The following is a 21,082-nucleotide window of genomic DNA, read 5'->3' as shown; positions in this document are numbered from 1 at the left end:
TCAGTCGTGTCCGACTCTGACTCCACAGGCTACAGTCCATAGGATTCTCCAGGCCAGAATACTGCAGTGGGTAGCCATTCCCCTCTCCAGGTGATTTTCACAATCCAGGGATCAAACCCAGGTCTCCCGCACTGCAGGCACATTCTTTACCAGCTGAGCCATCAGGGAAGCCAGGATCAATCAAAGACTAGCTGTCCCAATGGGAGTGAAGTAGTACAGCCATTTTCTGTAAAGATAAATCCCTCAAAATCAACTTGAATGTTAATTTCCCCTGCTCTGGAATTTAAGACCTTTGTAGTGGGTCTTAAAATGGGGAAGGAAGTGTCAACCCACTCTGGAATTTTTGGCCGGGAAGTCCCACGGACAGGATCCTGGCCGGCTACAGTCCACTGGGTCGCAAAGAGTCGGAAACTTAGCGACTGAACAGGGTGAGGAGCTCAGCCACAGCTGCATTCGAAAACAGCCTAGCCGTCGCTGTGAAGCAAGCTTTCACACAGGTGGTGAGCCGCTCGCAAACGCGCCATCCTCCGGGCGCAGCGTCCTGGGTCTCGCTCAGCGACGGGGCACCTAGGAAAGCGAGGGCTTCCGCCTCGCCTGCAGGCTCGAGGGACGGCTGCGGCCGCGCCGGAAGTCGTCCACGCCCCCCTGCGGGCGTCCCCGTTACGTCCGGCGCGTCGTCAGGCTGACGCAGACGCGCCTTTGTCGGCCCCTCCTGCGGTGCCATTGGCTCGGCTGTGGTGACTCCCCGCGACCCTCTTTCCGGAAGCGTGGATAGTGTCCCTGGGACTTGGTCGTCGCGGGTGAGCCGGACCCGGTAGTGGTCTGGGGGGATCGGGGCGGCGTGGGCGGCGGTCTCGGTGCGCAGCGCGGCTCTCCTGCCCTCACGGTACACCAGCCCCCAGCCCCGCGCCCCCGCCTCCCGTCCACCTCGCCCTTTGCCTGACCTGCGCCCGCGTCCACCCGCTCCTGCCTCTTCTTACCTCCGGATCCGCTCTCTGGCCTGAACTGTCGGTATCACTTTTTATTATCGTCACCCCCGTTCTCTCTTCCTCTCTCCTGTCTCAGTCCTTACCTTTGACTCGGCCTGACCCGCTCTCTTGTCTCCAGACTGATTTCTGGAGGACTAATTCCTTCCAGGAGCTGACGTTTTCCCTCCACAGCTGCTCCCTGTTCTCATAGAACAGCTTTTTCGTGTTCCATTGTATTGGATTAAGTCGAATGAAAGAAATTCCTGTCCTCCAGCAGTTTCGATCCATTTATCTCACTGTGTTGTAATATTCGAGAATTGGCTTAGAGACAGTAAATAAAATTATTTTTTATCAATTTATCATAGCCACCTCTAGACCTTTCTAAGCCAGTTTCTAGGCCTTTCTAAGCCATCATTATGACAGAAGTAACTAGTAGTAATTGTTCTTGAGAATTTATTTAAAACAATTTCAAGTAGGTTAGAAACGTGGATCTTTATGATGGAACGATTGCAAGTCATCGTATTATTATCATAGTTCTCGGTAGCGTTGCCAGTTGTTTTGAAGGGTTTCATTGCTTTTTAAAGTTTGTTAGAAAGGGGAATAACATGGAGATTGTGTGTTTTGGGAAGGAAAAATGGAAGAGCGTTTAGCTAGGAAACCAGAATTAGGAGTTCTGGTTTTAGCCAGCTCTAGTTACCTAAAGTGTGGGCTTTGGACAGGTTACAACTTTTGAATCTGTTTTGGGTTTTTGTTTTTGTTTTTGTTTTCTTATAGTAACAACACTTAAATAGTACTTATCGTATTCGGAGGCTGTTCTGAGCTTTGTATTCCTATTATCTAGTCCACACTACATCCTTTTCATATAGGTACTAATATATATCTTCTTTTTACACATGGAAGAATTAAGGCACTGTCTGGTCAAATAACGTGCTCAGGAACACTGTCTAGAAAATAGTGAAAGCAGGTCTCAAATCCAGGCAGCTGCCCTGGTTCCTGCTTGATTATTATGCTTAGGTACTTGTAAGACCTAAACCAATCTGAAGCGCTTCAGATGAGATTCTAAAAGTCTAGTAGCCCAAAATAATGATTCCTTGTAAGATGCTGAAAAAGACTCATGCTTCTTGGTTTATTTTGACCAGAGGATATGTTCTTTAAAATTTTGGAACAAAATGTTTTTGGCAAATTCCTAAATTATTTTAATTTAGCTAGTACGTGTGAGGACACAAGGAAGTCAAGTTAGCACACACATGAGCTGCTGCTGCTAAGTCGCTCTACTCGCGTCCGACTCTGTGCAACCCCATAGATGGCAGCCCACTAGGCTCTCCCATCCATGGGATTCTCCAGGCAAGAACACTGGAGTGGGTTGCCATTTCCTTCTCCAATGCATGAAAGTGAAGTCTCTCAGTCGTGTCCGACTCTTTGTGACCCTGTGGACCATAGCCTGCCAGGCTCCACTGTCCATGGGATTCTCCAGGCAGAAATACTGAAGTGTGGGTTGCTATGCCCTCCTCCAGGGGATCTGCCTACTCAAGAGATCCAACCTTTCTCTTCTGTCTCCCGCCTTTGCAGGCGGGTTCTTTCCCACCACTTGTGCCACCTGAGACTAGAGGACTGTTTTAAAGAATCCAGTTTTGAATCCTTTGTAAAATAGTGGTCATTCCCTGATGTACATTTACATTTTTATTTCAGATTGGATTATCTATATCATTCCTCGCTTATATTGTGAATCATTTTAAATTGCCTAGTTTAACAATGCTTACTCATTCACCAGTAATTACTCCGAATTCCTTGATGTTTGGGTGACTCCTTTTCTTTATATGGAAATGGAAATGCTAGAGTACCCAACCTCACTAGGTGTTTTGAAGATTAAATGAGCTGATGTGTATAAAGGGCTTAATTGCCTCATTCTCAGTGCCAAGAAGTGTTGGATGATGACCCCATAGACTGTAGCCCTCCAGGCTCCTCTGTCCATGGGATTTCCCAGGCAAGGATACTAGAGTGAATTGCCATCTCCTTCTCCAGGGGATCTTCCCCACCCAGGGACTGAACCCATGTCTCTTGCATTGACAGGCGGATTCCTTATCATTGAGCCACCTGGGAAGCCCTGTCTTTCCTTCATCACCAAATTTACGGTTTTGGAGAGTTTTGGTGGCAGGCTTATCCTCACTCTTACTTTCAAGTCTGCCACCTCTTACTCTTTTCCCTTGTAGATGGCAGCATTTTTATGAATAGACTCTTGCTTTACGATAGTACCTGTAATGTGATTTAAGTTTTTCCTTCAGTGTAGAAATAGTCTTTTTATATATTTCAATCTAGGTGAATTCCTTCAGTCATTAATCTATGATGATCTAATTTTTTTTTCCTGCTGTTTGTCAATAGTTCAGGAGCTCACACCTGGGACAATGGTGTGCATTCCCTGCATCGTCATTCCAGTTCTGCTCTGGGTCTACAAAAAGTTCCTGGAGCCATATATATACCCTCTGATCTCCCCCTTTGTTAGCCGTATGTGGCCTCGGAAAGCTATACGAGAAACCAATGATAAAAACAAAGGCAAAGTAGACTATAAGGTAAGAACATTAAAATGCCTTGAATGGGTGGGGGCTGTATACTCAGGGTAAAATAGTGACTTTTGGAAAGTCAAGTTCTTTGAACCAGAAGCTTCATTAATATGTTTAAATTTCCAGAGAAGGAGAAATACGTATGATATCCCTTATATGTGGAATCTAAAAATGTAAATGATACAAATGAACTTACTTACAAAACAGAGACAGACTTACAAAACGAACTTATGTTTGCCAGAGAGAAGAGTTAGACAGTTTGGGATGGACATATACACTGCTATTTTTAAAATGGATAACCAACAAGGACCTACTGTGTAGCACATGAAACTCTGCTCAGTGTTATGTGGCAGCCTGGATTCGAGGGGGTTTGGAGGGAGAATGGATGCATGTATCTGTATGGCTGAGTCCCTTCACTGTTCATCTGAAACTATCACAACATTGTTAATCAGCTATACTCCAATATAAAATTAAAAGTTCAAAAGAAAAAAAATACTAAATTCTAAATTTCTCTCTTTGTTAAAATAGGGGTTTGGAATTTTCTTATAAGAGATGTAATGAGTAGATTCATAGAGGTTTTCTTCTTGTAATGCAGTTATTTTTTTAAATGAATATTTAGACAGCTTGTTTTCCTTAGTGTTGGTGATTGTTAAATTCAATCACCTGCACAAATTTAGCCATCCTGCACATTTCCAGTAGGTTTTTCATTCTGAAGTTTGTGTTTTTAAAGAAAATATCCCTTACAATGTCTTTTTGTGGTAATGATATCTAAAATGTTTTCTCATTTTAGGATGCAGACATAAATGGATTACCAACAAGAGGACCAACAGAAATGTGTGATAAAAAGAAAGACTAAACTGATTGTCCCAAAGGATCTCATTGTTTTAAAAATGGACCTGATACTATGAAGCACCTTCTTTTTAATTGTCTCTGATCTTTTTCCAAGACCAGAATTTGGGTTAGATATTAATAGTTTAGACATTTACCTGACGCTAATCAGGGAATACCTGGTATTTGTATTTAAAATGTAGCTAGTTATATTTAACAACCTCATTTCTGAGTTCCTTTTTCATTAAAGTAGCTTTCATTTCTTTTATTGCAGTTTTAAAAATATGAGTAAATATATAAGGTTTGTGCCAGTGGACACTGTTACTAAGTCAGTACCTAGAAATTTCGGGGGGCTCTAGCTTTTTTTATTCAGGCTCTTCAAATTTGAGGAGTGTAATTTTACTGTGAAACATTGCAGTGAGACTGTGCAGTCAAATGAAAGGTAGTTTTTAGAGATGATAATGACTTGAAATAAAGATGTAGTTACTGTCCAACTCAAAGGAGTAGCTTATCTGTGAGAATAGTAATTACTATTTATTGCTCTGAGGAAGATAGAAAAGACAGGGAAATAGGGGAAACCTCTCTGAAAAATGGAACATCTTTTACATAAATGTCTAATGTGTAATATAAAATTCTAATCCTTGTTTTGTTCCTTCCGTTCCTACAAATGTATTAAATATTAAATAGCTTGTTGTTCTTTTTTCTTTTAAATATTTAAAAGCAAGATTTTTTAACCACATCAGAAAGCAGGATTGGAAGAGTGTGACGGCATCAGGATAGTTATGGGGCAGTGATACTTCTTTAAAAAAAAAAAAATTCAAATCCCATGGATGGAGGAGCCTGGTAGGCTGCAGTCCATGGGGTCGCTAGGAGTCAGACACTACTGAGCGACTTCACTTTCACTTTTCACTTTCACGCATTGGAGAAGGAAATGGCAACCCACTCCAGTTTTCTTGCCTGGAGAATCCCAGGCACAGGGGAGCCTGATGGGCTGCCGTCTCGGGTCGCAGAGTAGGACACGACTGAAGTGACTTAGCAGCAGCAGTAGCAGCTGTAAACATTACTGACTTCTGCCATGACTGAGATATAGCTATTTTACACTATATGCCCTCTTCTCCCACACATCCTCCAAATACTTTTTTGTAAATTTTGAGTCAAAATTTGGAAAATTTTGCCTACTGATCAGTATGTATATCATTATGTGTGCTCTAGATGTCTTCCATTTGTCCCTCCAAATCTTTGCTTCCCTCACCCTACCCTCCTGCTCAAGAAAGCTGTATGGACTACATCAGTGGGCTTCCTGTGACCTCTGGAATTTGTTGGTTTGGCCAGTGGTATCCAGGAGATGGGAGAGGGTAAAGGAAGGTGTGAGGTCAGGGTATTTTTTCCCTTGGCTCCTTCCCTTCAAGGTGTCTTCAGGTCAGATGTGTTCCTCAGCCAGAAGTCCCTGAACCTCATGGTGACCAACTCTGCACGACTCCTTGCAGTTTCCACTGACCTCTCCCTCTCCTTGCTGCTTTGGCCCTAGGGGTGATGGCATCTGTTAGTACTGGCTCTGGGTCGCTGCCTTATCTCACAGGTGTCATCGTCTCCTTGCTGGGACACTGGTAGGATGAGCAGGTGACTACAGCTCACCGTTTGGGTTGTGAGTGTAGTGCGATCAGTTTCCCTTCATGGAGCATCGCTTTCCTGCATTACTCTCCCTTTTCTCCCACTACGCGCCCTCCGTTGACTAGGTGCTGCCTGGTTGCGGGCCACAGGGCCAGTCCTTAGGACTTCTCTCCACTCCTGTGTTGCATCTCTTGTTCCCTGGATCCCACAGCTTCCTCTGTGGGTTTACTCCTTCACTGCTCCTGAAGAATACCAATTTTTCTAATTCAGTACTGAATTTCATAAAGTTAATACAGATAATTTTGAAAAGTGATCCCCTAGATCATCCCAGTTCATTTAAACCTACCTTCCTTAGAATTGCTGATCTTCTAGGGCCATTTCTGCTTCTAGCAAGCTCACATCAGAGACTAGTGGTTCCCAATCTTGTATTTTTACAGACTACTAAAAATATATTTTTTAAGAAGTTGAGCAGAGTTCCCTGGTGGTCCAGTGGTTTAGAATCCGCCTTGCAATGCAGGGGACGCAGGTTTGATCCCTGGTCGGGGAACTAAGATCCCACTTGCCACAGAGCAGCTATGCCCAAGTGATGGAGCCTGAGTGCCGAAATAAACAGCCGGTGCTGCCAGAAGTTTCTTAAGAAGCTGAAGAGGATGATCCATAGTTAGGGGAAGCGCACTGACAAACCGCCCACCCTGGCCAGGCACCACAGGAACCGTTTGCGTGAGCTGTTTTATGACCGGAGGTCCTGGGAAGGAACACAGAACTAATGAGGCTCCACCAACGGGAAGAGTTCAGGAAAGGTTGAAATGAGACACCACATGTCCGCCCATCTCCCAGAATCCTCTCCAGCGTTCATCTTGGCTGAGCAAGGCATGCACCACCAGAAAGGACTGTGGAGTTAGAATGATTGGCTAAAGAGAACCCAGAAACTAATCCCATCACCATAATACCTCAGACTGCAAGCCACGTGGCAGAGCTGTTCTCCTGGGTTCCCTTACCCTACTCTCCACCTGGGTGCCCTTTCCCAATAAAATCTCTTGCTTTGTTAGCACTTGTCTCCTCAGGCAATTCCTTTTCCAGTGTTAGACAAGAGCTGGGTTTCGGGTCCTGGAAGGGGTCCTCCTGCAACATAGTTGCCAACATTTTATTTTGCCAAGTGGGACTATATTAAAAGGATGTGATTTATTATCACTGTTATTTCATAAAAGACATTTTGACAGCAAAAGAGTGAAAATGAACATGGAAATAACAATAGCCCATTACCATGAGCACACTTATAGAGGAGATCTTTGTGCTTTCATGAGAAATTCGCAGTTTTGGCCATGTTTTTATGGTTGCTGAAAAATCATCTATCCTTGGACTGGATTTGGTAGTCACTGTTCTACACCACACAAGTATTCTTTTGCTCCACCCCATATCAGCCCTAACATGTCAGTCTATATTATATGTGTGTTAAGTGTAGAGTCTAGGATTCCAAAGCCATACCCTTAAACTGTCTTGAAATATTGACCCCCTGCAGAGCAGTCACGGTGGCTGATACCTTGTCAGACAGACCTTAGTGGGAATAATGGGGCAGAAGTGATGAGTGTGGACTAATTAACATTGACTTGTTTTCAAGGTTTGATTTTACTCACCTTTAGCATGACTTTTTATCTTAACCAAGTGTGCAATAACTAATTTCGTTCTAGTTAACTGCATTTCCAGTCTCTTGGACGGACACATTTTCTCAGACAGTCCTTTGAGGTTTTCCTGAAAGACTTGGGTTTTGTCATGTCTTTTTCATTGTTGAGCTTCATTCCAAGGAAACAAGTGAGTCAGCACTTACTCAAAATGACCCTCTCTGACGTGTTGATCTGTTCAACAGATTGATGGGATTGAAAAGAACTACCCACTGATCCTAAACCTCTTGAGCTATCTAAAGCTAAATGTCCCAGGTTCACTTATAGTCAAAAGGAAATCCTCCCAACAAAACCACCAGGTAATTCTGTCTTCAAAGTCCTATTTATTAATGAGGCAACAGTTCCTTAGGGAAGAAAGACTACTGGTGGATGAAGGGAGAGGTTGGATTGAGAAGGTGTGAGTGAGAAGGGCAGGGTATGGTGGAGTAGTTGCAAAGTATACTTAAACGGTCCAAATGTTGAGCTGATACGGACCTTCAGATATGCCTAACCCCATCCTCTCATTTCTACTAAAATGGTTAAATGACCTAAAAAAACCCAGATGTGGGAACAGGGCACGCTTCCTGCAGGACTGCTACGTACTCCTGTGCTCTGTGCACTGCCCATTTGCAAAGGGTTCCGTTCACACAGAAAACACTCGTAAATGATGCCTCGAGATCTATGCACAGCACATGCACAGTTCTAGAGGTCCTGCTCCTGACTTGTAATTCAGCAGGTGAAGTTTCACACTTCCTAGGTGTCTTCATTTTCTATTGTTGCATAACAGAGTATCACAAACTTAGTGGCTTAAAACAACCCGAGTTTATTATCTCACATTTTCTGTAGGTCAGCCATATGGGTATGACATGGCTGGATTGTCCACTTAGGGTGTCACCAGGCTGAAACCAGGATGTTGCAGTTCTCATCTGGGCTTCCAAGTTCACTGGTTGCCAGCAGAATTCATTTTCTTGTGTCTGTAGTACTGCGGTGTTCCCACTTTTCTCTAGTCGGCCTGGAACTACTCTTAGCTCCTAGAGGCTCCTTGTAGTTCCTGGGCATGTGGCCCCTATAGTCAGCTCACAGTAGGTATGTTCGCTTTCTTCCAAGGAAGGCAGAGCACATCTTTGACTTCTAAACTGGGACCACCAGAGAAAATGCTTTTAAAGGGCTCATGTGATTATGTCAGGTCCAAGTAATTTTCCTAATTTAAGGTCAACTAATTTTAGATATTAATTACATCTGCAAAATTCTTTTGCAGCAGCATTTAGTTGAATATTTGATTGTTATTTGAGAGAAGATGTGTTTACATCAGGGGCCAGGAGAGAAGCTATTGGAGGTGATGGAATTTCAGCTGAGCTATTTCAAATCCTAAAAGATGATGCTGTTAGAGTGCTGCACTCAATATGCCTGCAAATTTGAAAAACTCATCATTAGCCACAGGATTGGAAAAGGTCAGTTTAAAGAACCCAAACTACTGCACAATTGTGCTCATTTCATGTGCTAGCAAGGTAATGCTCAATCCTTCAAGCTAGGCTTCAATAGTACATGAACTGAGAACTTCCAGATGTACAAGCTGGATTTAGAAAAGGCAGAGGAACCAGAGATTAAATTTCCAATACCCGCTGGATGGATCACAACAAACTGGAAAATTTTTCAAGAGATGGGAATACCAGACCACCTTATCTGTCTCCTGAGAAAACTGTATGCAGGTCAGGAAGCAACAGTTACGCAACAGGACGTGGAACAACAGACTGGGTCAAAATTGGGAAAGGAGTGTGTCAAAGCTGAATACTGTCCCCCTGCTTATTTAACTTGTATGCAGAGTACATCATGTGTAATGCTGGGCTGGATGAAGCACAAGATGAAATCAGGATTGCCAGGAGAAATATCAATAACCTCAGATATGCAGATGATACCACACTAGTCGCAGAAAGCAAAGAGGAACAAAGAGCCTCTTGATGAATGTGAAAGAGGAGAGTGAAAAAGCTGGCTTAAAACTCAACATTCAAAAATCTAAGATCATGGCATCTGGTCCCATCACTTCATGGCAAATAGATGGGAGAGATAGAAACAGTGACAGACTTTTATTTTGCTGGGCTCCAAAATCACAGCAGATGGTGACTGCAGCCATGGAATTAAAAGATGCTTGCTCCTTGGAAGAAAAACCATGAAAAACCTAGACAAGTTATTAAAAAACAGAGACATTACTTTGCCTACAAATGTCCATATAGTCAAAGCTATGGTTTTTCCAGTAGTCATGTATGGATGTGAGATTGGACTATAAAAAAAGCTGAGCACTGAAGAATTGATACTTTCCAACAACATCCGCTGGATCATGGAAAAAGCAAGAGAGTTCCAGAAAAACATCTGTTTCTGCTTTATTGACTATGCCAAAGCCTTTGACTGTGTGGATCACAATAAACTGTGGAAAATTCTGAAAGAGATGGGAATACCAGACCACCTGACCTGCCTCTTGAGAAATCTGTATGCAGGTCAGGAAGCAACAGTTAGAACTGGACATGGAACAACAGATTGTTTCCAAATAGGAAAAGGAGTACGTCAAGGCTGTATATTGTCACCCTGCTTGTCTAACTTCTATGCAGAGTACATCATGAGAAATGCTGGACTGGAAGAAACACAAGCTGGAATCAAGATTGCCAGGAGAAATACCAATAACCTCAGATATGCAGATGACACCACCCTTATGGCACAAAGTGAAGAGGAACTAAAAAGCCTCTTGATGAAAGTGAAAGTGGAGAGTGAAAAAGTTGGCCTAAAGCTCAACATTCAGAAAACGAAGATCATGGCATCTGGTCCCATCACTTCATGGGAAATAGATGGGGAAACAGTGGAAACTGTCAGACTTTATTTTTTTGGGCTCCAAAATCACTGCAGATGGTGACTGCAGCCATGAAATTAAAAGACGCTTATTCCTTGGAAGAAAAGTTATGACCAACCTAGACAGTATATTGAAAAGCAGAGACATTACTTTGCCGACTAAGGTCCGTCTAGTCAAGGCTATGGTTTTTCCTGTGGTCATGTATGGATGTGAGAGTTGGACTGTGAAGAAGGCTGAGTGCCGAAGAATTGATGCGTTTGAAAAGACTCTTGAGAGTCCCTTGGACTGTAAGGAGATCCAACCAATCCATTCTGAAGATCAGCCCTGGGATTTCTTTGGAAGGAATGATGCTAAAGCTGAAACTCTAGTACTTTGGCCACCTCATGCGAAGAGTTGACTCATTGGAAAAGACTCTGATGCTGGGAAAGACTGAAGGCAGGAGGAGAAGGGGATGACAGAGGATGAGATGGCTGGATGGCATCACTGACTCGATGGACGTGAGTCTGAGTGAACTCCGGGAGTTGGTGATGGGCAGGGAGGCCTGGCGTGCTGCGATTCATGGGGTCGCAAAGAGTCGGACATGACTGAGCGACTGAACTGAACTGTGGTGTTGGAGAAGACTCTTGAGGGGCCCTTGGACTGCAAGGAGATCCAACCAGTCAATCTTAAAGGAAATCAATCCTGTATATTCATTGGAAGGGCTGATGCTGAAGCTCCAATACTTTGGACACCTGATGTGAAGAGCCGTCTCATTAGAAAAGACCCTGATGCTGGGAAAGCTTGAAAGCAGAAGAGAACCACAGAGGACACGATGGTTGGATGTCATCACCAACTCAATGGACATGAGTTTGAGCAAGCTCCACGAGATGGTCAAGGACAGGGAAGCCTGGCGTGCTGCAGTCCATGGGGTTGAAAAGAGCCAGACACGACTAAGTGACTTAACAACAACACCAGCAACATCCTAACTTGGCCCCAGCAGGAAGCAGACAGAAATACACAGTGACCCCGCCCTGAGTTCTTCCAGCGTGAAGCACAGGATAGCTCCACTATCCACTATCAGGAACTGCAGTGGTCTGGCTGTCCGAGTAACTTTTTTCTGAGGTGTGGCCTCAGGGCTCCAAATAAAGAAAGATGAACAGGGACTCTGTGCACTTAGCTGTGTAGCTGGGCCTTCCTACAGGCAGGAGGGACTTGAGAACCGAGTAACTTCTCACTCAGCCAGGCAATCAGCACCCTGGACCTGAGCAGTCACATCCTCTGAGCGTTCTGGCAGCTGGGTCTTATCTGACTGCTAAAGGCTGGCATTGCAGGGAATTCCTCATCATTGCATGCAGGAGGCCTAAGGGACTGCTCATTCCAGTCTTCTGCACAGCTTACTGGCTGTCCAGTAAGTGTCTGTGTCCTCGCAGGTCCCCCAGTCTCAATTTCTCATCTCGAATAGAGAGACTTGGTTAATTGCCAGTGTCCCTTCCCGGTGGCAGTTTTATTTGATTATCTGCTCATCCAGCCTCTGGATGAATGCACCCTCTGCTTGAATACATGAAGTGATTGGAATCTCATTTTCTTTCCAGGTAGACCATTTCACTACTAGGAAACTTAATTTTACTTCACAACCTATTGTGAAGTGTTTTTCAGGCCATTAAATTAGCTTTCTACATCAACTCTTTCTCATAGGATTGTCTGGAGATTTTAACAAAATACAATACATAGGTCGTAACAACTTGTAAATGTGAGTGTTTAATTATTGGTATTGATCTTATTGTCAAAAAGTTCTTACATGTAACTGAAATCTGCAAGCTGTAACTTCAGACCTGTGGTCCTAATTTGGTTCCTAGGCACACCAGAAATAAATGGGTCATGACCTCAGAAAACAGTAATCATATTTTTCTCAAGTCTTCTCTCTCTCTCTCTTTTTAAAAAGTATTTATTTGGCTGCATCCAGTCTTAGCTGTGGCTCGTGGGGTCCTCACTGAGTCATCAAGGATTTTCAGTAGGGTGCTCGGATGCTCTAGTTACGGGGTTCAGGCTCAGGTGTTGTGGCCTGTGGGCTTAGTTGCTCCACTGCGTGTGAGATCTTAGTTCCCTGACTGGGGATTGAACCCACATACCCCGCATTGCAAGGCGGGTTCTTAATCACTGGATCACCAAGGAAGTTCCTCTCAAGCCTTTTCTTAATCTAATTGTGCATCCTCGGTGCTGTCACAAAGAAGGCAATGGCACCCCACTCCAATGCTCTTGCCTGAAAAATCCCATGGACAGAGGAGTCTGGTGGGCTGCAGTCCATGGGGTCGCTAGGAGTCGGACATGACTGAGCGACTTCACTTTCACTTTTCACTTTCGTGCATTGAAGAAGGAAATGGCAACCCACTCCAGTGTTCTTGCCTGGAGAATCCCAGGGACGGGGGAGCCTGGTGGGCTGCCATCTATGGGGTCGCTCAGAGTCGGACACGACTGAAGTAACTTAGCAATAGTGCTGTCAGCCATTTCACACTGGGCATGAAACCTCTCTCCCTCCTGACTGCCCTTTGCAGGATAATCTAGTTCTGGTTAATGTACAGTATATGTCCCTTAGGAGGGGCACCTGGAAACTGGCAGCTGTCAATATATGTGAGTTGATTACCACCTGGATTATGTAGGTGAATTAAAATGTATAGAAAAAGGCATGCTACATGCATTACTTACTTTATCTCACAGCAACTATGGCATATGAATGGAATGTTACTGTCTCCAGAAGACAACAAGTCTCAAAAAGGCTGAGTGACTATTATGGGCTGCATGTTTGTCTCTGCCCTCCTCCAACCCCAATTTATATATTGAAGCCCTAACCCCAGTGGGACAATATTAGGAGATGGGGTCTTTTGGAGGTAATTAGGTTTGGGTAGGGTCGTGAGGGTGGAGCGCCCATGACAGGATTAGTGTCTGTATTAGGAAAGAAAGAAACTAGTCCCTCTTTCTCCACCACGTGGGGCTACGATGACAAGAGCCATCGGCAAACCAGGAAGAGTGTTCTCACCAGATACCAGATGAGCCACTGCCTTGATCACCAGAGGCTGGAGTCCCCAACCTCCAGAACTGTGAGAAATAAGCATCTGTTGTTTGAGCCACCCAGTCTATGGTATTCAGTTACAGGAGATAACGAAGAACTGAGTAGGGGAGTGACTGTCTCAAATCGTTCAGCTCATAATTATGGAACCAGAATTCAAAGTCAAGTCTGACTCCAAAGTCTGCTCTTCTCTCTTCAGAAAAGTTGGAAATGGGAGCACTGTCCACCGATAGGCTTGAAACAATCATCTAGAGATAGTTTTGATACTGCTTGTGGAGTGGGCTTCTAATAGGCAGAGGCCTTTTTAGGCCCTTTGTGAAGGGGCCTAGGTGAAGATTTGTTCACAGGTGGAATCTGTTCCAACTGGCACCACAGGAAAGCTGTACTTTTGGACTTTGTAAACTGGTAGTTATAAAAGATTCAATTTAGGAGGTTTTAAGAGACCCCTGGTCTACCCATTTGGCTCCACTTTATGACCCAGCCCTTCTTTCCCTCCTGTTTTTTTTGTTTTGTTTTGTTTTTTAGTAATTATTTATTTCGCTGCATTACGTCTTGGTTGCGGCTTTTTTACGTGTGATCTTGTGTTGCAGCACGTGGGCTTCTGTCTAGTTGGCATGTGGGATCTTAGTTCCTGCCCAGGGATTGAACCTGCATCCCCTGCATTGCAAAGCAGATTCTTAACCACTGGACCAGCAGTGAAGTCCCCCCTCTTGCTTTTAATGTTCTGAATTTTGTATTTCATGTGTTTGCAAGTCACTTTAAATACTTTGGAGAAGAATCTAAACAAACTAACAACTGAATAATTAGTCCCAGCTCTTTCCCCTTTTCTCCATCATAGCTAATCTGAGTTTTCCAGAGTACAGGCAAGCTCTTTTAGTAGCCTGCTCTACTTACTGAATTTATAGTTATCTAATACCTTCTAGGATCCTTTTAATTTGAGCCATAACCTACCCATTTTTTAACAGTTTTCAGTCTACAGCATTTAAAAATCTTTAATCATACTCTTTTTTTGGAATAGGTGATATGTTCATGAGGTACAAAATTCACAAGTTATAAAAGTGCACACAGAGAAAGATTTCTTATTCCTGTCCTGGTTCCCAGGAACCCACTTCATCTCCTAAAAGGCAGTCAGGTTTACCAGTTTCTTCCAGAGTTATTTTTTTAAGGTGTAAGCAAATACACACGTAGGTATGTATTTACTTTCTCTAAGTCAAAAGTAACATACAAAATACACTGCTTAGTTTTCTTCTTTGAAATAGATGGGGAAACAGTGGAAACAGTGACAGACTGTTTTTGGGGGCTCCAAAATCACTGTGATAGCAGTGATAGCATGAAATTAAAAGACGCTTACTCCTTGGAAGGAAAGTTATGACCAACCTAGATAGTATATTGAAAAGCAGAGACATTACTTTGCCAACAAAGGTCTATATAGTCAAGGCTATGGTTTTTCCAGTGGTCATATATGGATGCGAGAGTTGGACTGTGAAGAAAGCTGAGCGCCGAGGAATTGAGGCTTTTGAACTGTGGTGTTGGAGAAGACTCTTGAGAGTCCCTTGGACTGCAAGGAGATCCAACCAGTCCATTCTAAAGGAGATCAGCCCTGGGTGTTCTTTGGAAGGAATGATGCTAAAGCTGAAACTCCAGTACTTTGGCCACCTCATGCAAAGAGTTGACTCATTGGAAAAGACTCTGATGCTGGGAGGGATTGGGGCCAGGAGGAGGAGGGGACGACAGAGGATGGGATGGTTGGATGGCATCACTGACTCGATGAACGTGAGTTTGAGTGAACTCTGGGAGATGGTGAAGGACAGGGAGGCCTGGTGTGCTACAATTCGTGGGGTTGCAAAGAGTCGGATATGACCGAGTGACTGAAATGAACTGAACTGAACTGATATCTTAAAAGTATATCATGGCATCCAGTCCCATCACTTCATGGCAGATAGATGGGGAAACAATGGAAACAGTGAGAGATTTTATTTTCTTGGGTTCCAAAATCACTGCAGCCATGATGATGGTGACTGTAGCCATGAAATTAAAAGATGTTTGCTCCTTGGAAGAAAAGCTATGGCAAACCTAGACAGCATATTAAAAAGCAGAGACATTATTTTGCCAACAAAGCTATTTTTTTTCCAGTAGTCACGTATGCATACGAGAGTTGGACTATAAAGAAGGCTGAGTACTGAAGAATTGATGCCTTTGAACTGTGGTGTTGGAGAAGACTCTTGGGGGTCCCTTGGACTGCAAGGAGATCAAGCCAGTCAAGATTTCCCTTGATTTAAGGGAAATCAGTCCTGAATATTTATTGGAAGGACTGATGCTGAAGCTGAAGCTCCAATACTTTGGCCACTTGATGCAAAGAACTGACTCATTGGAAAATACCTTAATGCTGAGAAAGATTGAAGGCAGGAGAAGGGGACAACAGAGGATGAGATGGTTGGATGGCGTCACCAACTCAGTGGACATGAGTTTGAGCAAGTGCCAGGAGATGGTCAAGGACAGGGAAGACTGGTGTGTTGCAGTCCATGGGGTTGCAAAGAGTCAGATATGACTGAGTGACTGAACTGAACTAACTTAAAAAGAGTAAGTGTATCTTGAAGATCAGTGGCTATTAGATTGCCTTTTCTCTTTTAACATTACCAAAAAAACTATAATCACACTTAATAACAGATTATCAAAATATAGGAAGCAAAAATGGGCAAAGTTGAAAGAAGAAAAGAGATAGTTTATAATAATAGTTGGAGACTTCAATACAGCTCTCTCACTGATAGAACCACCAGAGAGAAGGTAAGTAAGAAAACAGAGGACTTGACCAACGCAGTGAGCCAACTGGTTCTAACAGACACATGAAGAAAACTTTACTCAAAAACAACAGGGTACACATTCTTCTCAAGTGCACATGGGTCATTCTCATATAACAAGAAGCATATGTTAAGCCATAAATTGTCTCAATAGATTTAAAAGATAATATCCTGTAGAGTATCCTCTCTGACCACAATGAAAGGAAATTATAAATCAATCGCAGAAGGACAACTGGAAAATTCACAAATTTTTGGAAATTAAAAACCACACTTTTAAAAAATTTTTGGCCATGCCAAGTGGCATGTGGGATCTTAGTTCACCAACCAGGGATTGAACCCGTGGCCCTTGCATTGGAAGGGCAGAGTCTTACCTACTGGACTGCCAAGGAAATCCCTAAAAGATACACTCATAAGCAACTAGTGGATAAAAGAAGAATTCACAAGGGAAATTAGAAAATATCTTGAGGGAATTCCCTGGTGGTCCAGTGGTTAGGACTCCAAGCTTCCACTGCCAAGGGTGTGAGTTCAACTCCTGGTGGAGGAACCAAGATTCCCAAGCTGCATGATATGCCCTCCCCTCCAAAAAACTGTTGAGACAAATGAAAAAAACACAATGTAGCAAAACTTATGGGACACAGTGAAAGCAGTGCTAAGTGAGAAATTTATAGTTATACATGTTTACATTTAACAAGAAGAAAGATCTCAAATCAACATGGCAATTTAAGGAACTAGGAAAAAAAGAGCAAAGTAAACCCAAAGCTAGCAGAGGGAAGGAAATAGTAAAGATTAAAGGCAGAGATAAATGAAATAAGGAATAGAAAAGTGATAGAGAAAATCAACGAAACCAAACTATGGTTCTTCAAAAAGATCAACAAAACTGACAAATGTTTATCTAGATTGCCTAAGAAAAAGAGAGAGAAGAGTCAAATTACTAAAATCATAAGTGAAACATTACAATCTATGCAATAGAAATTGAGAAAGATAATCTTGTACACCAGCAAAATGGATAATCTAGATGAAATAGACAAATTCCTAGAAACACAAAACCTACCAAAACTGAATCATGAAGAAATAGATATCCTGATTGATCTATGACTAGTAAAGAGATTGGCTCAGGAATCAAAAATCTCCTAACAAAGGAAAGCCCTAGACCTAATGGCTGCTTCACAAGTGAGTTCTACCATCATCTAAAGAATTAACACCAATCATTCTCAAACTTTTCCCAAAAAATTGAAGAGGAGGTAACACTCCCTAACTCATTCTATGAGTTTTGCTTTGCCCTAATGTCAGCATTACCCTAATGTCAGAGCCATTACAAAAAAAAAAAAAAGAGAGAGAAACATACAGATCAATATCTCTGGTTTATATAGATTCAGAAATTCTCAACAAAGTACTAGAAAATTAAATTCAACAGCATATTGAAAGGAGTATACACAAGCAAGTGGGCTTGTGATTATACACACAAGCAAGTGGGCTTTATTCCTGGGATGCAAGAATTCTTCATCATGTTGTTGTAGGGCAGAAACCAACACAACACTGTCAAGCAATTATCCTCCAATTAAAAATAAATTTTTAAAAAAGAATGGTTCAATACATAAAAATTGCTCAATGTAGTATACCACATTAACAGAATAAAGGGGAAGAAACTCGACATCATCATTTCAAATGATGAAGAGAAAGCATTTGACAAAATTCAACATCTTTTTATGATAAAACACTCAACAATCTAGAAATAGAAGGAAACCAATATGATAATACTACTCAGCCTGATAAAGAAGGGGATCCTGACTTGTGCTGCAACATGGATGAACCTTTCGGACATTATGCTAAATGAAATAAGCCAGTCCCCAAGAGACAAATGCTGTATGATTCCATACGAGGTATCTAAAACAGTCAAAGTCATAGCGACAGAAAGTAGAAAATGGTTGCCATTGGTGGGTTGGGAGCAGCGGGGAAAGGGAGGTAGTGTTTAATGGGTGCTGAGTTTCAGTTGGGGAAGATGAAAAAGTTTTGGAGACAGGTGTTGGAGACAGTTAAACAACAATGTAAATGTATTTAATACTACAGGAATGTACATTTAAAAAATGGTTAAGATAGTAAATTTTGTTAACCGTAATAAAAAAGTTTTTAAATTATCAAAAAACCCACTATAGTAAATATTTTGCATGTACATTATTTTATTTACATACACTTTTTTTTTTTTTGGCCCCACCATAGGGTATATGGGATCGTACTTCCCAGACCAGGGATCAAACCCATGCCTCCTGCAGCAGAAGCACAGAGACCTAACCACTGGACAGCCAGGAAATTCCCTTGAGTGTACACTCATATTTGTAAAATAGATTTCTAGAAATGTATGTTGCAATGTCAAAGGGTATGTGTTTCATAATTTTGAAAATATTGTCACACTGTTGGCTGTTCTGACATACACAGCCTCCAGCAATGTATGGGGCCTAGTCCCCACATCTTTGCCAACAGTATGCTATCAAATTTTTTGAATGTTCACCAATCTGATTTGAGAAAAATATTTCAGGGTAGCTTTCATGTGACTTTATCCTGTTATAAGGGAGTTTTGGTGTTTAAGAGCTGTGTTTTCTATTAACTGTTCCTGTGTTGGGCAGCAGTGTTTTGAAACCAAATGCAGACATATAGAGTTCTTCTAAATTTCATCCAACTCTTTTTTTGTTCACTGTTGTAGTTAATTTTAAAAATTTTGAATTGTAGTTTTCCGACCAAGTCTGTTGGCTCTTGTTATATTTTTGCTAGGCAGTGGATTTTGCTGGTCAGTTTCTGACCACAATGTCCAGTTCTCTGACTGGGATTTTCTGAATTCCAGGGACGTCCAGAGACTCTTTGGTCCCAGAGTCATAAAGGTCAATTTCGAGCTACAATCTCTCCTTCCACCATGACCTCTCTTTCACCGTAAAAATTCAAGTTCATAATTAGATCACCAAAAAACAACCATAAAAATCCATTCTCCTTGAATTTTGCCGTTATATGTTGTTTATATTAGAAGGTGAATTCTTGGAATTCTGAGTAATCTAGTTGTATAACATTCAGTAACTTAAAAAACCCCCAACTCTTTTTTTATTACATTTTCTCAGGGGTAAAATGGAGACAATAATACTTCACTTACAAGATTATGAAAATTAGGTCCAATTATGTATATATTTTGATATATTACATGTGTATGCATGTGTATATGTTTGAATATATGTACATATATTATTTTTGTATATATTGAATATAGGCATATATGCACACTGTATGTGTGTATGCTAAGTCGCTTCAGTCGTGTCTGAATGTGTGTGACCCTAAGGACTGTAGCTTGCCAGGCTCCTTTGTCCATGGGATTCTCCAGACAAGAATACTGGAGTGTATCGCCATGCCCTCCTCCAGGGGATCTTCCCAACCCAGGGATTGAACCTGTGTCTCTTACATCTCCTAGCATTGGCACCATTAGCGCTACGTGGGAAGCTGTACAAATGCATACAAATTGAAAAATACATTTGCAGTCCAATTCTACTCCTCAGACTTTTAAATAAATTGAAATTGTTTTACTTATTGTGTGTCAAGCTTAGTTTCATTTAACAATCTGCTGTAAAAGTCTTTCCTCGTCGTTAGATAACTTTCTACATCCTTCTTTTCAAAGGCACAGTGTTCTGTTGTATGGATGTGTCATAAAGCATCCAGTCAGGCCCCTGTTGCTGAACTTGTAGTATTTCGGTGACATTTTTTAGTCAAGTACACAGTTTTGCACACACAACCAATAGGGAATGATGGATTACCCAGTACATTAGTTTGCTAAAACTGCAATAATAAAGTAGCACAAACTGGGTGTCTCTCTTTAAACAATAGAAATTTATTGTCTCACAGTTCAGGAGGCTGAAAGTCAGAGATCAAGGTGTCTGCAACACTGATCTCTCCTGAGGGCTGTGAGAGGGTCTGTGACATGCCTCTCCGCCAGCTTCTGGGCTTGACTGGCGATCTGTCAGGTCCCGTGGCTTGTAGATACAGAGCCCTGAATCTGCCTTTATCTTCACGTGGCATCCTCCTTGTGTTTCTGTTTCCAATTTTCTCCTTTTATAAGGTACCTGTCATACTGAGTTAGGATCCCTTCTAGAGACTTCATTTTTCTAAAAAAGTATGTATTCATTTAGCTGCACTGGATCTTTGTTGAGGCACATAGGATCTTTTTAGTTGAGGCATGTGGACGCTTAGTGGCAGTGTCTGGGATCTATTTCCCTGACCAGGGATCAAACCCAGGCCCCCTGCATTGGGAGTGTGCAGTCTTAGCCACTGGACCATCAGGGGAGTCCCTCTAGTGGGTTCATTTTAATTTGATTGCCTCTGTAAAGACTGTATCTTCAAATAAGGTCACATTTTAAGGTACTAGCAGTTAGAACTTTACCATATGAATTTTTTTTGACAAGGGAAGTATAATTCAATCCATAGCACCTGGTGAAATGGTTTATTAATTAATATTTTAAAAGTTTGGTGGTGGTGTCGGCTTAATTGCTAAGTCATGTCTGACTCTTTGCGACCGCATGGACTGTAGCCCACCAGGCTCCTCTGCCCATGGGATTTTCCAGGTAAAAATAATGGTTGCCATTTCCTTATCTGAGGGGGAAGCAGGGATGGATCTTCCCTACCCAGGGATTGAACCTGGGTCTCCTGAACCACCAGGGAAGTCCCACAAAATGTTTACTAAGTGCCTACGGGAGCCTTGGACTATGCCAATAAACAGAAAGTCCCTTCTTTAGGAAATTTACATTCCAG

At 42.3% G+C, this 21,082-nt stretch overlaps 1 protein-coding gene across 4 annotated transcripts; it reads left to right on the top strand.

Annotated features, from left to right (window-relative positions):
• C24H18orf32 (chromosome 24 C18orf32 homolog) lies at positions 621-5,043 on the top strand. Of its 4 annotated transcripts, none has more exons than XM_018039690.1 (3): positions 621-800; positions 3,348-3,535; positions 4,317-5,043. In XM_018039690.1, exons 2-3 carry the CDS (start codon positions 3,371-3,373, stop codon positions 4,380-4,382), a joined length of 231 nt encoding a protein of 76 aa, XP_017895179.1. In that variant the 5' UTR covers positions 621-800; positions 3,348-3,370; the 3' UTR covers positions 4,383-5,043. The 4 variants fall into 4 exon arrangements, with proteins under 4 accessions (XP_017895179.1, XP_017895181.1, XP_017895182.1 ...); XM_018039692.1 differs by having other exon boundaries at positions 674-814; XM_018039693.1 differs by having other exon boundaries at positions 674-814; positions 3,345-3,535.

This window comes from Capra hircus, chromosome 24, assembly GCF_001704415.2.
Source record: "Capra hircus breed San Clemente chromosome 24, ASM170441v1, whole genome shotgun sequence".
NCBI classification, from domain to species: domain Eukaryota; kingdom Metazoa; phylum Chordata; class Mammalia; order Artiodactyla; family Bovidae; genus Capra; species Capra hircus.
Note: the sequence above shows the minus strand (reverse complement) of the source record. Positions and strands in the feature narration are given on the sequence as shown.